Source organism: Nomascus leucogenys, chromosome 22a (assembly GCF_006542625.1).
Source record: "Nomascus leucogenys isolate Asia chromosome 22a, Asia_NLE_v1, whole genome shotgun sequence".
In the NCBI taxonomy this organism is placed as follows: Eukaryota; Metazoa; Chordata; class Mammalia; order Primates; family Hylobatidae; genus Nomascus; species Nomascus leucogenys.
Genome location: NC_044402.1, coordinates 126,341,208 through 126,356,720, shown reverse-complemented (window position 1 = coordinate 126,356,720; position 15,513 = coordinate 126,341,208). Strand labels below are relative to the sequence as shown.

Genomic DNA, 15,513 nt, shown 5'->3' with positions numbered 1-15,513 from the left:
CACTGGATGGCAGAGATGTTTTCTAGGTTCCCTGGGACACACCTGGTTCATAGTCCCTAAAAAAGCAAAAAATATCTCTTTGGGATTCCACTGAAATAGGATGAAGGTGCACGCTACAAATGACTCACAAATGTCCTGCTGGCAGCTGCACAATAAGATTAAGAAGTAAGTGATAAAAAGAACCAGGAAGAGAGGAAATTCTTCCTGCCATGTCTCTCCATCACCCTCTGCTTACAAAGCTTAACATCATACCAGCTATATAGAAAGACTAATGTAAAGGGCCCAGCTAGATTTTCATACAGCAGGCAACGAAGGGCAACTTTTGGAGCTGAGGAGGTGTACATTGATCATTTTAAGTTATATTTAACACTCTTTCTTACCTAGTCATTTCTATGCGAACATATGTGCTTAACTTTCCAAGTAGATGAATTTCATCAATTCTCATAAATATTGCAGCAATCATATGGTAAAAGAAATGAGCATATTCAGGAAATGAGACTATTTTGGTGATGTATACAGGATGCTTAATACAGCCTTTGGACCTAAGGGTTTCTTAGATATCCAAATCATAGTTCCCTGAAATGGTTGGTAAAAGGGCTCTACTCTTTTAACTATACATTTTCTCTTGTTTGTTTTCTTTTGTTTGAAGGGATGAGGGAAGGGCAAGCAGCTGAAGTAGTCCATATTTTATGAGTTTTATTTTTTCTGATTTATTTTTCCCTTTGCAGTTTGTTTTAGTTTATGGAAATTATATCCCTTTGGATATCTATGAATATCTATGAGAATGAGAGGCAACTCCAAATTTTGTGAGGACTGAAGCTTATATAGATGGAAGAGGGATGTTTTTAACCAAAAAATAAACTGTGAATTATGAATTATGTGAGCCACATGAAAATACCCTGCTAAAGTAAATGTATATCCAATCCAAGTTCTTCTTAGCCAAATCCCCAAAATTCCCATAGCTATTCCAGAGCCCCCAAAGCAAGGAGAAGTAGGATGGAAAGTAATTTAGAGTAGAAAAAGGTATCACTCTCAACTGACCATAGTTAAAATAGCCCGACTTTTACAAATTTTACCAAATCATATGACCACACACGAACACATTAGTAGGGTCTCTCCCCTCATCTTAGAGTAGCTTTAACATGTGTGTGACCATTAAATTTAATCTTCATTAGTTTCACATTGAACCCAATTCTGGCAATCAATCTAACTGTAATTTATTAAACATCTTTTCCTTTACTTACCTATTTTATTTAATTTCCTTTTATTCATACTGTTAGGTTTTATCAAATGTTTGGTGATTCTTGGTCTTCTTCCCACACTTATTAATAAATGTGTTGATCAGTTAAGGGAGGGATCCTCTTTAGTAGATCCATAAACTCTTAAACTTCACCTGTGGCTTTGGTTTTTATAGATAAGTAAAATGTTTTCCACAGTGCCTGTATATAAACTCCATAGCGCCTACATAATCGGGCCCCTGCCTCTCTCCCTGACCTCATCTTTATGATGACCTGTATGGTTCCCCAACACATCAAGCGCACTTTATCTCAGAAACTTTACAATTCCCCAGATACCTAAAATATTCCCATTGTTTATATCCCATCTCACCTTCTTAGATCTAGTGAATGATGCATTGATAAAGCAGAAAGAAAAAACTATGAGAAGTCATCAGAAGATAAGGTGGCCAATCAATTTTTGGCCTTACTATTTCCTTGTACTAATTTTTCTTCATTTTTATGCCTTGACTTGTCTCACTTACCGTTCCAAACCACTCTGATGAAGTTCTTCAGTGGTGTATTTTACAAAATCCATATATTTATTTGAAAAGAGTCTACACATTCAAATAAAAATGATGTAAACTTCTTTCAAAGATTCCACCCAACAATATTTGAGATGAATTACGTTTTCCAGAACTAGATAATCTTATTTTTTAGCTTCATAACATCCCTACCCTTGTGTCTTTCCCGGCAAACTTCATACCCTCATGTTGAAGTTTGTATTGCCGGCTACCCTCTCCTCATCTTCCAGTTTTTCAATCTCTACCCTGCTTATTGCCTGTTGCAATATTTGATGACAGAAACTTGTCTCTCTTGCATGCAATCATTTGAATTTGAGACCTTTGAAGCATGATCCTGGAGTCTGGGAGGAGGCAGTGGTTTCTAGGGACTTATATGTAAGATACTGGGTTGATAGGTTTCAGTAAACAACAGCGGGATGGTTTGGAACTTGGACAATGTAATTGGCGTTTGAAGGCTATGAGAAGTCAAGAAAATTTTAGAGTAGAACAAACATGTGAATTCTAGTCTCAGAAAAAATCTAGAGGATCCTCAGGCAAGCAGACCATTTTGAGAGAATTATATTCATGGCTATCTAATGATCTCCAAAGTGGTTTCGGGCCTCTGTATCATTTTCTTCATAGTCTTCCTATTGTAAAGGAAAAGCATATGTTTACCAAGGAAGCAGTAAGACTATATGTGTAATCTCTGACAAACCGGTGTCAAACCCCAAGGGAATGAGGAGAATGGGCAAAATAATGCCTCTACTAGCAGTGTATAATCTTCCAGTCTCAGAGCAGGCTCCTTGCAGCCGTTTGAATACTTACGAGTTTTGCCACATCTGAGTAGCACTTGAACATCATACCTTATAGTCCTTAAGGTGAAGGTTGGGTTAAGTTGATACTACCAACTTCAACATTGATATAAATAATTATGTCCATTATATAAGCTCAAAGATAAGTGAGGTTGCCGTCTTTCGTTCACGACCATAGCCTGATCACTGATCACCATGGCTGGTATTACAACAAGTATTCAAGAAATATTTATTCAGTGAATGAAATAAAGTAGTTTAATATGTTACCTTTATATTTATGTAAAAAATTCTTAACTATTAAAATTAAAAGGTGTGGATTTTTTTTATATTGAAGTGTTATGAGTAATACCTTTCAAGGACCTTTGTAAGAAAATATTGCTGGAGCATTGAGGCACAAGTGCCCAGTGGGATGGGACATTTTAATTTACTACCAAGTCCCTCTCTTTCTTTTTTCCCTTTCCTTAATAAATGTGATATCATATGGTACATTCACAAAGAAAGACAAAAAATTTAGATTAATGCATTCTTTAAAACAAAATCCCTCCAGAAGGCAGCAATAGTTACCCTAAGGAAAATCAACAAGCAGAATCAATTTAAAAGCCAACTTACTATTTCACCCTAGCAAACTTATTTGTTTTTCATTGAAACCAGCTATAAGATCCATACGAAATTATTAAGGACTAAGATTTTAGCAAGCATAAAGTCTCCTACACTGATCTGTAGTACCTATGAAGTTCATCGTATTGTAGAGAAAAATATTGCTTTTTTAGTGATGAGTATATATACCTAAGTTAGATGGGTCACTTCCATTCAGGCTACATGGAACTGCATAGTGATTAAAATGTCTTTGAGTATCTGTATATGATGAATAGCAAACTAATAAAAATTAATTTAAGTGAGAGTCTATGTTACATTGGTTTGGTTTTTGATTCAGATAAGCCTGGTTTGAATTTCCACAATCAATTACTATTGTGTATTAGTTTGGGAAAGTTTTCTAAACCTCAGCATCTTTACCCAGAAAATGAACATATTCATAGGGTTGAGGTAAGAATTTAAAAAGATGTCTTAAAAACTTAGTTCAGTGTTTTGCATAAAGTAAGAAATAAATTGTAGTGGTCATTACTATTGTTATTATTAGTCTTACTATTATAATGAATTATAAACCCATAAGTAGTGATACTTAGGGTATCATTGTATGCATTTTGTGAACTAAAATTATTCCTGATTGGTTTTATCTCATGCTCTAACTTGTGTTTCATTATTGTTAAAATTCTCACACATTTCTAATGTATGTCACCTTGCTATATTTGCACATTAATTACAATTGCTTTATTTGGATAAAAAGTGGGGTTTAAATAAATATATGGATATAAAACTCCCTAAATAATACTCACATGTATATATAACAATTCTGGTGTATAAAGTGTCGCAGGATCTCATCCAATATTTGTTTCATATAATGAGAGAGAAGAGCAGAAAATATAACCCCAAAAGAATATATAAATCAACTAGAATAAAAGCTTTACCAGTATACTGAGTTTGGCCTTTTATGCCCAGAATAGTGCTTGGTATACAGGTGTACTTCAGTTAGTATTTGTTGAATAAATACATAAATTAAATAAATGAACATTTTCTAATAGTTTAAAGTGCAGAGCAATTGGCCAGGCACTTTGTGGAATACAAGATTTATAGCAAATAAATGTAGCTTCTCTTTCTGGAACTCACCATGTAAGTAGAGAAGACAAATTCCCAAAGAAATAACTATTATAAGACAGATGGCATTGCAATGAAAACCTGAGCACAGTACTGTATATCAAGGTAGTAGGGGAGGGTGTTTGAGGGCTGTACATTAATTCCAACTGGGGAAAAACATGACACAATGCTAATACTATTAGCAAAAATTCAGATCACTTGACACTAATTTCTAAGCAATATGTAGAATAATTTTAATATAAGCCTGATCTCATGAAAAATATTGGCCTCCTAAAATGGGAGATGGGTACCAATCACAAGGAGTTGATTTAACCAAAACCTGGGACTTTTTTTTCACACCACTCTTTACCCCGAAGTACCTGAAAGTCATTTTGATGAGGTGGGTTATGAAGTGGTGCATTCTTGTGTTTGGCCCTGTGGGTGAAATGTTATTTCTGGGGGAAATGATGCGATTTCCAATGTATGGGACAGAGTTGATTCTCTAATATAGCTTTCTCGGTACCAACTTCATATTCTAATCCCCTAGGGGGTTCTGAGAAAGAAAGAAGAAAAGAGAAAAAGGTGGAGGAGAAAAAGAAGAAAAAGTTGTCTAGCCCTAACCCCAGACTAATAAAATCATAATCTCTGAGAGAGGGGCCCAGATATTGGCATTAAATAAAAATCTCCCAAGAATGTAATGTGTTGCCATGATTGAAAGCCACATTGGTCTAAGACAATGCATCTCAAACTTTGCTGGGCATAAGAATCACCTGTATGGCTTGCTGAAACAGGATCCATGAGCCTCAGCCCTGAAGATCTATCTGGGATAAATGTCAAGGTTTTTCATTCTAACAAGTCCCAAGATAATGCTGTGCTGTTGGTCTCTGAAGTAGGCTTTGAGTGGCAGTGCTCTAGGCAATGGCTACCAAAGGCTTCCTAAGTATAGGCAGAGAAGCAAGTTGCCAAGGAGTTGCTGCTCAAAGGGTGATCTATGGACAGGCAGCATCAGCATCTCCTGAGATCTTGCTTCAGACTCCAACTCTCAAACTCTTCTAAATCAGAATCTGTATGCCAACAAGACCCTCAGGTGGTAAGCATGTACATTCAAGTTTGAGAAGTACATTCAAGTTTGAGAAGTTTGCTTTAATACTCAAATTTGATTCCATATTGGACTCTTCTAGATTTTTTTAAAACTACCAGCACCTGTGTACTGTTCTAGGCAGCCTTCTGGACATTGGGAGTTTTTAAGAACTGACTAAGTGTTTGTTTTTGTTTTTGTTTTTGTTTTGCACAGCAAGGTTTGAGAGAACCACCGCTCTACAAGACATGAGGTGAGGTGATATTATGCAAAATTTTCTCTAAAGTTATTTTCTTCCAATCTCCTTGTTTGTCACATTGCCTGACATTCCAATATTCACTCATGCATGTTAATAAGAATCTTCTCAAATACAAATCACCATAAGGATGAACATTGTTTTATCAGTCATTCACATCATTGTGTCAGCATAATTTGATTAGAACCTGAGATCACAGAGATGGAAAAAATGAGTTGTAATGGGGATTGGGAGAATGGAAGAAACCAATAATTTCAAATATTGGGGAGCTTTTTTTCATGGGCTGAGATGGATGAAAGGTTGGACTGTTGATGGTGGTGGGGTGGTGATAGGTTAGTTCTTGCTCAAACAAAAGGTAGAGTAGCACACTGAGCATTTGAGTAGCTGGAAGGGTGGGACCAAACAGTGATAATAAATTTCTTTCTTTTTATGAAATGAACATGGAAATAATTGGTGAGACATTATGACATTATAATTAATCATGTTGAGATTGGATATAAAAGAGAGTATGTAAGTGGTTGATGAAGTAGCCATTAGAAACTATTAGAAGTATTTGCATTATTTTACAGGCATTTTTTGTAAACTGACTGAGCTCCAGAATCTTGTCATATATTTACCATGCTCGATGACATTTTAGATATTGATATCCTAGCAACACTGTACATACTGACTTGCTCCTTATTTAAGCCAGGATAACTCTAAAAGTATGACTGAAAAAATGAATGTGCTAAGTAGTACCCCTCCAATAAATACCTTGTCTACATACACAAGTCTAGGATTGCCAGAATTTTCTCTTTCATGCCACCAGCACACCTTAGATACACTCTGAGTCATTTAACTGGAATTAGGTAAATATGGAAGAAAGAGAAGTATCAATGTTCCTCTTACTTAATGGATCACCTTGAGGGAGAAGCCAAGCAGTGATTAAGGGCAACTGTTTTCACGTAACAAATTAGAAAGTCTAGACCCTCAATACTCACCAGCATCAGTCTTCTACAATACATGCAATCTCATGGTCAACTGCAGAAATTGAAAAATGTTGTATTTTTCTTTGAAAAAGTTCTTATTTTGTTTCTTGATAAATAAATACCAGTAACAACAAAGTCAACTAATTTAAACTATTGCTTTTATTATAATTACACGGGAGCACAAATAAATAATCACAAAAAGTATTGTAAAATATTGTCAATGCACTAAAGAAAACAATTTATTTTCAAACAACATCTGGTTACTTCAGTGGTATCAAAGTACATTTATAATTACATGTTACCTAAAAAAATCAAGTACAAAAATTAAGAGACATTAAAACATCAGTGTTCATATTATTATGTATATAGAAATGGCTAATAACACATGAGTAGAGAAATCTGTTATCTAATGCTTATTTGCACAAATTTTCAGGCACATACCTGACATTTCTAATGAATTATGAAAAATGCAATATGACATTCAAATTTTTAGGTATGGTAAACATGTTATATTGGAATGGATGTTAAATGGTTTTCTTTAAAAACCCTGTCTTTTAAAAATGTAATGCCATTATCCACTAAAAAACATATAATTTTTATATCATCTTCTCATAGCTATTTGTTTCAATTGTCTGAAAGAGCAAGAAAGTAAACATACAACTGCTAAATACGTAAACACATTTTTAGTGCAAGATAACAAGACCTGTGACTTTACTGTGCTTTGTTTTTTTATAATCACAGTGCACTTTACACAAGTTGCTACACTATAAATGTTAACTTACGGAGTTCCAATCAAAAGAAGTGCATACTAAACATTTTCATATATATTATATACAGTATGTATACTGTACGTGGGTGTATACATGTGTAAATGTAGATGCTTTTAGGGTGGGCAAACCCAGTTATATTTGGGAACAATTGAACACTTCAAAAGAATTTTCACATGTTTGGTTGAGATAAATCCAACAACATTTCTTTAAAAAATTCCCCTTAAATTTGAAACTTCATAATATTTAAAGGGAAATATAATCAGACATTTTCTCCATGTTACACACATTTTGCTGCAATGTAATTGACCCAAATATCAAAGAGTTTTAAATCATCCAAACCCCAAGTCATAATGTTCAAGTCCAACATGGCAAAATGTGTTACCCTTTTAATGATTTACATAGACAGCAGTACATATTATATATGCACACATTGAGGCTTACACATAAACATATTCTATACTTAGACATTAAGTTTAGTATGTTTAGAATTTTACCTTGACTATACACTTGATCTGAAAAAAAAGAGAATGTCATATGTAAACACAATTGTGTATCTTCTTAAAAACAATTGGTTTTATTTTGAAAATACTGATGATTGCATAATTAAGCTCCTTGAAGGGTGGGACGACATCTTTTTCAATGTTTAACACCAAGTGCTTTAGAATTTTTAAATGCTTGATACATAAGTTGCTCAATAATCAACTGTTAAATAATGGATTAGTAACAAATGGTCCACATTCTACAATTAGCTGTCTATTTTGTATACATGGAAGATGTAGTGACATAATGTTAAATGCTATAGGTACCATTTTTCTTTTATTTCTACTTAAGTTTGGGACACAATAAATTGTGAATTGCTATCTATTCTACTTCTATTTCTTTGCAAGTGTGAATTCCCTCTCATCTCGGATAACTTACTGCTTAAATCGTAGGAATCGTTTCTTAATTTCACATGTGAGTGTAGTTATTTTACAAGCTCTTTTCTACTTTAGGAAGCTGACTTGTCTTAATATGGAAGTGATATTGAAATTACGTTTGTATGTGCATTGTGTTGATGTCTTATTTAATTAGTTAAAATAATAACCCAATAGCTTTATTTAGTTTTATTGACGTAGTCACCAGATTTGCTCAAAAGAATCAAACTAAATTCCCAGTATAGGCAAGACCTACCAACAAAATATAGTAATAAAAACATTCTTTTATTCTCTAGAAGCATTCAAAGACAATTTTGTCACTACTTTGGAAAGTAAAGTTGTATCTAGTTGTCTCCGGACAATTGGCATGTATTTGAATATATAACACTTAAAAACTACAAATTTTAATCTCCAGACATTCTGTTTTACTTTTCTAATTATTTTACATGGTTGAGTATTAACCTTCATTTACACAAATCCATCACATTTGGCGCCAAGCTTGCTTCAGTAGCATAAACATGGGAGAGATGTGGGTGGTGTTTATGTAATAGACTGCTCTTATGCCTCAGAGGATGCTGGCTTCTGCAGTTGAAATAAATGCAGATTTTTATATTTTCCTTTCATCAATTCTAAAGAAATTTATATCTTCTCTGCTAAGGAGTGTTTCACATATAAAAGCATCTTGTGACAACCAATAAAATTCTGTTTCTATGAAATTTGCTGTGAAAGGACCATTTTTCATAAGTATGAGCTCTTTCAACCTGATAACCATGCCATGATATGATTTGTTCTTTGGCACTGCTAGAAATATGAGCTTTATCATGGCATAGTGTTCCGGCTATCTGTAGGCTATATTCTGACCAAATTAATATATTGAAGTATCCCGGTTGATTACTGCCAGAAAGTCAGCTTATTTTTCTCTACATACTAATGATCTCCTTTTCTCCATTTAGAGAAACACTACACAAAAAGGAAATTGATCATGGAATGATTATTGCCACAATGGACAATCGTATAGGCACAGAATAACAGTTTTTGAGTCAAATCTCAGTGAAGCCACTTTTCCACATCTTTCAGTCACTTTCCACTTAAGTAGAGATTTGCGGAAATAAATGAAAATGGGTGCCTAAGGTCAAATTTTCAAACAAGTTACCGCCTCAGAAAATAATGCATTTGAAAAAGGAGTACATGAAACCTGGCCCTAGCATGAGTCTGATAGAACAAATGGGAATGGTTTAATCCAACACAGATCATTTTAGTACTTTTGTTTCCTTCTTAACATTAAATAAACTTTCTGCCTAAATCAGAGTGATATGGGAAAGATAAATACGCATCTGAAAAACACACTTGCATCTCCCCACAGAAAGATATTCCCTAAATATAAATTGTAAGGGAGGGTTAATCATCACCATACTGAGCCTGAATATATACATATCATAGACATGATGAGAATTAGTATCTTGTGTCTGACTGATAGGCTTGAGTATATGTGGTCATAATAACTTAAATCAGGATAACAACTTGGGTCATAAACACATTTTATTTCCATTCTGATTTTATCTAAACACATTTTCATCACCCTTAGATTTGTGCTCCATAGACTGTTAGGTTTGAAACATAATCTATAGCTGGTGAAACATGCTGGCGGGTTTTATTTAAGCTACTTAAGATCCCTTTGTAATTTCCTGCATTTGTGATCCTGTTTTTCTACCACCTCAATTATACAAGCAGAACCTGAAACTTCAGTAAGCATTTTATGTATACAGTTCTCCCACTGAGTATTCATTCATTACACACACACTCACACACATACACACACATGCACGCTCACAGACACACCAACCATACACTGCTCCCACTTACCTTTTTCTTTATTCTTTCAGAATTCGAATTGGACATCAAAATACGCATTAATTATAAAACATTAGAAAATCATGTTATAACATTGAAAAGGCTTTTGAAAGAAACTATTACTGATAAAGCATTACTAGGTTTGTAGCAATATAGATTACAAAAATTCTCTAACTCCTGTTATATTTGGTTTTATTGAGCAGCACTGAACTATTGCTGTCAATACCCTTACAAGAAAAACTGCTATAACAATAACTTCAAAAACACACCTTTTCTCTCAGAAATATAATACTAAATTGATTGTTAACAAAGAACCACATACTATCAATTTTAGGAGGCATAAATAGTAATTTAAATATACAAAATATATGTGATAGTTTCTTTTTTATTCATTCGTGGCAATATTTATATTCAACTAACAAGTTCTTCTTAAAAGATATATATGATTTTTTTAACTTAAATTTCACCACCACATAAAATTGAATCCACCCCATCCCTCATCCCTTGCATTTCCTGTCTCTTTCTTGAAACAAAATAAGATAAAAAATGGTCATAATTCTTTGGTCATGGTGTCATAATCAGTAAGAATGGGTGTGATGATCACATACAGAAGATTATGGCCCAGAAATGTGGTGATAACCGGTTTGAAAAAATTAACAAGAAATACATATTTTATTAGTGGATCTAAACTTTTAGAAAGATTGGCATTTAGTGTATTAAAATATGTAAACTGGTCTAGTTAAATGTTTATTTCTCATTTTCTTGGGGAAATAAGCATACACATGAAAAGTTACTTAAATATAGTGATTATGGTGGCTACAATGCCACTGGTCCCACTTTCTTGAAAGCAGTCATGCTCTTGAGCTATTAATTCCTTGTTCCTTCCATTGTCACAGTGAACCCTGGTCTCCTCCAATCAGATCAACGATGCAAGGACACATGTCCCTAAAGTCATTTCTGAAGGAAATGTTTTCTGCTGGGATGTCCAATATATCCTAGTAACTTTCTCTGGAGTCCGACTAACCATTGCTTAGTTATTACTAAGTCAGACTAATGGTTAGTCTAACCATTGCCAGAGGATACTAAAGAGAAATTCTTATAAAGCCAGTGTAGCAAAAAGATTGCTGTCAATGTAACTTGGACGTCCAAATTAAGCATCACGTTTGCATTCATTTCCTCTCAAACCCTTGAAACTTAAAAAGCCCAGATGCTCTTAACAAATATGATATTCAACTTCTACATTACTAGCACCAGATCATATATTATGTGACTGAACATGATTTATAATTGTGAGCTCTTGTACAGAAACCAAATGTGGGCAAGGGAAAAAAAAATTTTAATGCAAAAATTAATAATAAAAGGCAGCAAGGGATTACATATAAAAGAGATAACAAACCAGTTAATACTGAAATTATATCATATAGTAAACTCTTGATATTTCTGTAATTTATATACGTATAATGTGTATTATTTCAGATGTCACCCATAAACTAGTAAAATATTTACATTTTAATATCTTCTGGATTCAAAATAATCCGGGATAAATAAGTGTGCCTTCATTGCAAGGACATATGCATTTTATCTTGAACTTGCCACAAATAGGCACAGCTTCCCGTGGCATTCCACTCCCACAGAAAAGATATGTAACAGTTCATTATCATATGACCGAGTCCACCTCCCTCTTCATATTAAGAAATGTGGAGCTCACACCATCCTGTGCACACTCATATGGCAGTATCCCAGAATACCGTTTGCTGTTTAGAATAGGGCGGAGGGCTGTACTTCTTGGCACCTGCATTCTTCTTCCAGCTGGGCAAGATAGGCATGCTATCCTGTTTGCAAAGGCCCTTTTCCGTTTTCTGTCTAGCCTTTATTTCCTTGCACAAGCAACGCTTTTTCTCAATCATCTCAAGCATTGTATGGTCTCCATGAAACCACTGCATGCATGCCACCTAGCAAAAAAGAAAGAGTGAATACAGAAGAAAAAAATGGAATGAAAGCATATTTCTTTTGCACTGTGCTAGTAGTTTCTTAGAACAATGTCAGCTGTTTCTATCTCTCTTCTAAAATTCTTGTTTTGTCTTGTTTTAGACAAGGTCTCACTTTCACCCAGGCTAGAGTACGATGATGCAATCATAGCTCACAGCAGCCTCGACCTCCTGGGCTCAAGTGATCCTCCCACCTCAGTCTCCCCAGTAGTTGGGACTGCAGGCACATACCACCATGCTCAGATAAATTTTTTAAAATTTTTTGGTAGAGATGAGGTCTCTCTATATTGCCCAGTGTGGTCTCAAAGTCACGGGCTCAAGCAATCCTCCCACCTCAACCTCCCAAAGTTCTGGGATTACAGATGTGAGCTACTATGCCCAGTCCAAAAACTCTTAAGATAAATTAAGAAATAATTCTTACAAAACAAAAATAAAAGAGTGGAAACTATAAACAAACTTTGTACTTAAATTAGTAAACATCGTGATATTTAACAATTTGGGCATGAATATTTTTCAGTATGTTCTAAAAGTTCATGATATGAAAATTAAATCTTTTACACTTTTAAGCAATTTTCCAAATATTTACCTGTAACTTTATGTTGGCTCCATTGTCTTATTTGTGCCCATATTTTTAAATTCAATTATTGGAATTACTTTTCAGTGAGGTCTAATATGAATGTGATATGTTTTAAAGATTTTAATGAAAATTTTTTTATTCTTGAAATAATTTTTAAACACGGGTTTATTTATAAAGAGAATGTAGTAGAATATTTTTAATAATTCATCTCATCAAACTGATTTTAAGTGCACACCATATGCTTAGAATGTAAATGCTTAAATATTTCTTCTGCAAAGAAGTTTTTGCTATAGCTTTTGATGCTTCAGCAAATGTCTACATTAGAATCATTGGTCCCTATAGTCACACTGACAAGGATTCTAATCAACTGCAAAAACTTGGAAAAATAGATTCATGAGGTCAATTTGGTGACCAGGAGAAAGTTCAGTGTGGACTATATATTAATACATATACACACATACATACATATTACTGGACAAGTAACCTCTGCTTCCAGGTATATGTGGCACCATGTCTACCAGTAACCATTTTTTGAAACAGAGCTAGCATGTTGAGTCTGTCACACAAGGACGGCAATAAAATTGGGCCCATGAGCTCAGCTAGGTTGTGGAAGCTTCCACATAATTGTTTAAGCAAATATGCTCTATGACTGGAAGCATTAAAATAGTGCATTTGAAGTCATTGAACTTGCTGTTACAATTTTAGGGTGATAATTAGAGCAAATACATAATGCTTACTCTATAGCAGATTTCATTCTAAGTACTTTTCTTAGTTTAATTCATTTATTCCTCATCAAAATACCCTGAAGTTGTACTATTTATTAACCCATAGTGATGGATAAAAAGAGACTTAAAGTGATTTGGTAACTGTCCCACAGTTACAGAGCCAACAAATGGCAGAGTCAAGATTTGAACCCAAGAGTTTATGCCTAACACTCACGCTTTTAACAACTACACTATGCTGCCTCTCAATGTATGCATACACAGAACTAGAAAGAATTGGGAACATGGATTAATACAACACCCTATGTACGTATCTAGTCCAAAACCAGGCAGGTAGATTTTGGTGTGAACAAAGCTAAATCAAATTCTCACAATTCCTAATCATTTAGGGAGAGGGCAGCTCCTAGACCTAGAAAACATGGATTTAAATCCTGATGTGACAAATTCCCATTGGTCACTGGGCTTCCAGGCTTCTTTATCTGAATGAGTGAATTGATAAATTTGGTGTGAGGTTTAAATAGGATAATGAAGGTCAATTCATTTTAAAAACAGTAAAGCATTGCCCAAGTCTTATTATTCTAACACTGATGAATACCTAGTGGTTTTCCATACCTACGCTCTGCCAGGCATGTGCAAAGAGCTCTATTTTATATTAAATCCTCCCAGCCACACTGAAAGAATTTATCTACCTGCTACAATTACAAAACTAAGTCTCAGAAAGTTTAAGAAACTAGGTCATGGTCACAGCTAATAAATGATACAGACCTATATCAAACTCAGGTCTGTCTGACTCCAAAGTTGATATTCTTTCTTTCTAATTATATTATGCTCCATTACCTGAATTTTACCTATAAATTATAATAATAGTTATTGTTGTATGTATTACTGTTTCCAGATGCTACTCAAAAATACAACTAAACTTGTGGCTTTATGAGTGAATAAAAACTGCTTATTAAATAATTAAATCAAAGTTACTAGCTTGGAGTTGGAGCCCAGAAGATGATACTCTCAGATAAATACCTTGCTTGTACCTAATTTGAAAGAAAGTTCCTTGAAAAGATGGGCTATATTTTATGCCTTTTGGTATCCTCTAGTTCCCAGCTCAGGACTGTAGACACGAGCATTCACTTTTTAAATAAAATTTTAGGTGTTTGTTGAGTTAATCTAATGAATAAGTCTGTGTTCCAACAGGAGACTCTCAAAGTGGCTCAGAATTTTTTCAAAAGACTTACAATATTTCATAACATGATAATCTGTGCAATAAAAATGCAGTAACTCTATTTTGGTGAAAATGCAAGAAAAATTTATTGAGTAACTACAAACTGTCATAATGAAATTTGTAACACAGAATTCGCAGAGGACAGGCTTCAAATCTCACTCATCTCGGTGGTCCCAACATGTAAAACAGAGTCCTAGGCTTTCAATAAAAGTTTTATGAGTTAACTAGAAGCCACCATCATAGAACAGTTTTTGTTGTCTCTCAAAAAAAATAAAATTAAATCCAGATAATCTTCTTAGTAAAATACTCTGGGTTCTATACATTTCAACATCATTGCAAAACCTCCAAACTTCTTTAAGTCCCGATATTTCTTACAGCGTCACTTCTATATTTTTATTTTATTTACTTGTCTACACAAACATTAAGTCATGTGTTACTTAATTCCCTTTAATTTTTTTGGCATAAATTGGTATGTGCAACTGAAAAATAATTTTTCTGTATTCCTTTGACAACAGGGTCACCGATATATTTCATAGTTGCATAACATTTCATATATGTTTATACAATGTACTGTATTATCCATAAAATATGTATTTTGTTTCAAACAGAAATGCTATAGAGGTGTGTAAATTTATTAAGAATACATTTCTTAAAACTCTAAATAATAGAAGAATAAGAATAAAAATTATAAAGCTTGGAATTTTATTCATTATATTTTTATTTTACATTAAATAGTTATATGTCCACTTGATTGATAGAATGGTCTGAATTGCTAGGAAAACAAAATAACTTTTTTTTTCAGACTTATTCCATAATATTTAACTCATCTTTTGAAGACATGTGTAGTGAGTGAGAAAGTATTGCCCAATATATAAAATTCCATGAAGGA

General features: G+C 33.9%; 1 protein-coding gene across 4 annotated transcripts in view; it reads right to left on the bottom strand.

Moving 5' to 3' along the window:
- The window catches only part of NYAP2 (neuronal tyrosine-phosphorylated phosphoinositide-3-kinase adaptor 2), a 332,390-nt gene that overhangs the window by 15,383 nt on the left and 301,494 nt on the right, over positions 1-15,513 (bottom strand). For 3 of the 4 annotated variants that reach the window (XM_030802950.1, XM_030802949.1, XM_030802953.1), the window contains one exon: positions 6,726-12,070. The exons of the other annotated variant lie outside the window; for it this stretch is intronic. In XM_030802950.1, coding sequence (XP_030658810.1) covers positions 11,843-12,070 — 228 coding nt within the window. In that variant the 3' untranslated portion in view covers positions 6,726-11,842. Of the gene's footprint in view, positions 1-6,725; positions 12,071-15,513 lie in introns of those variants that run through there. 4 annotated transcript variants of the gene reach the window in all.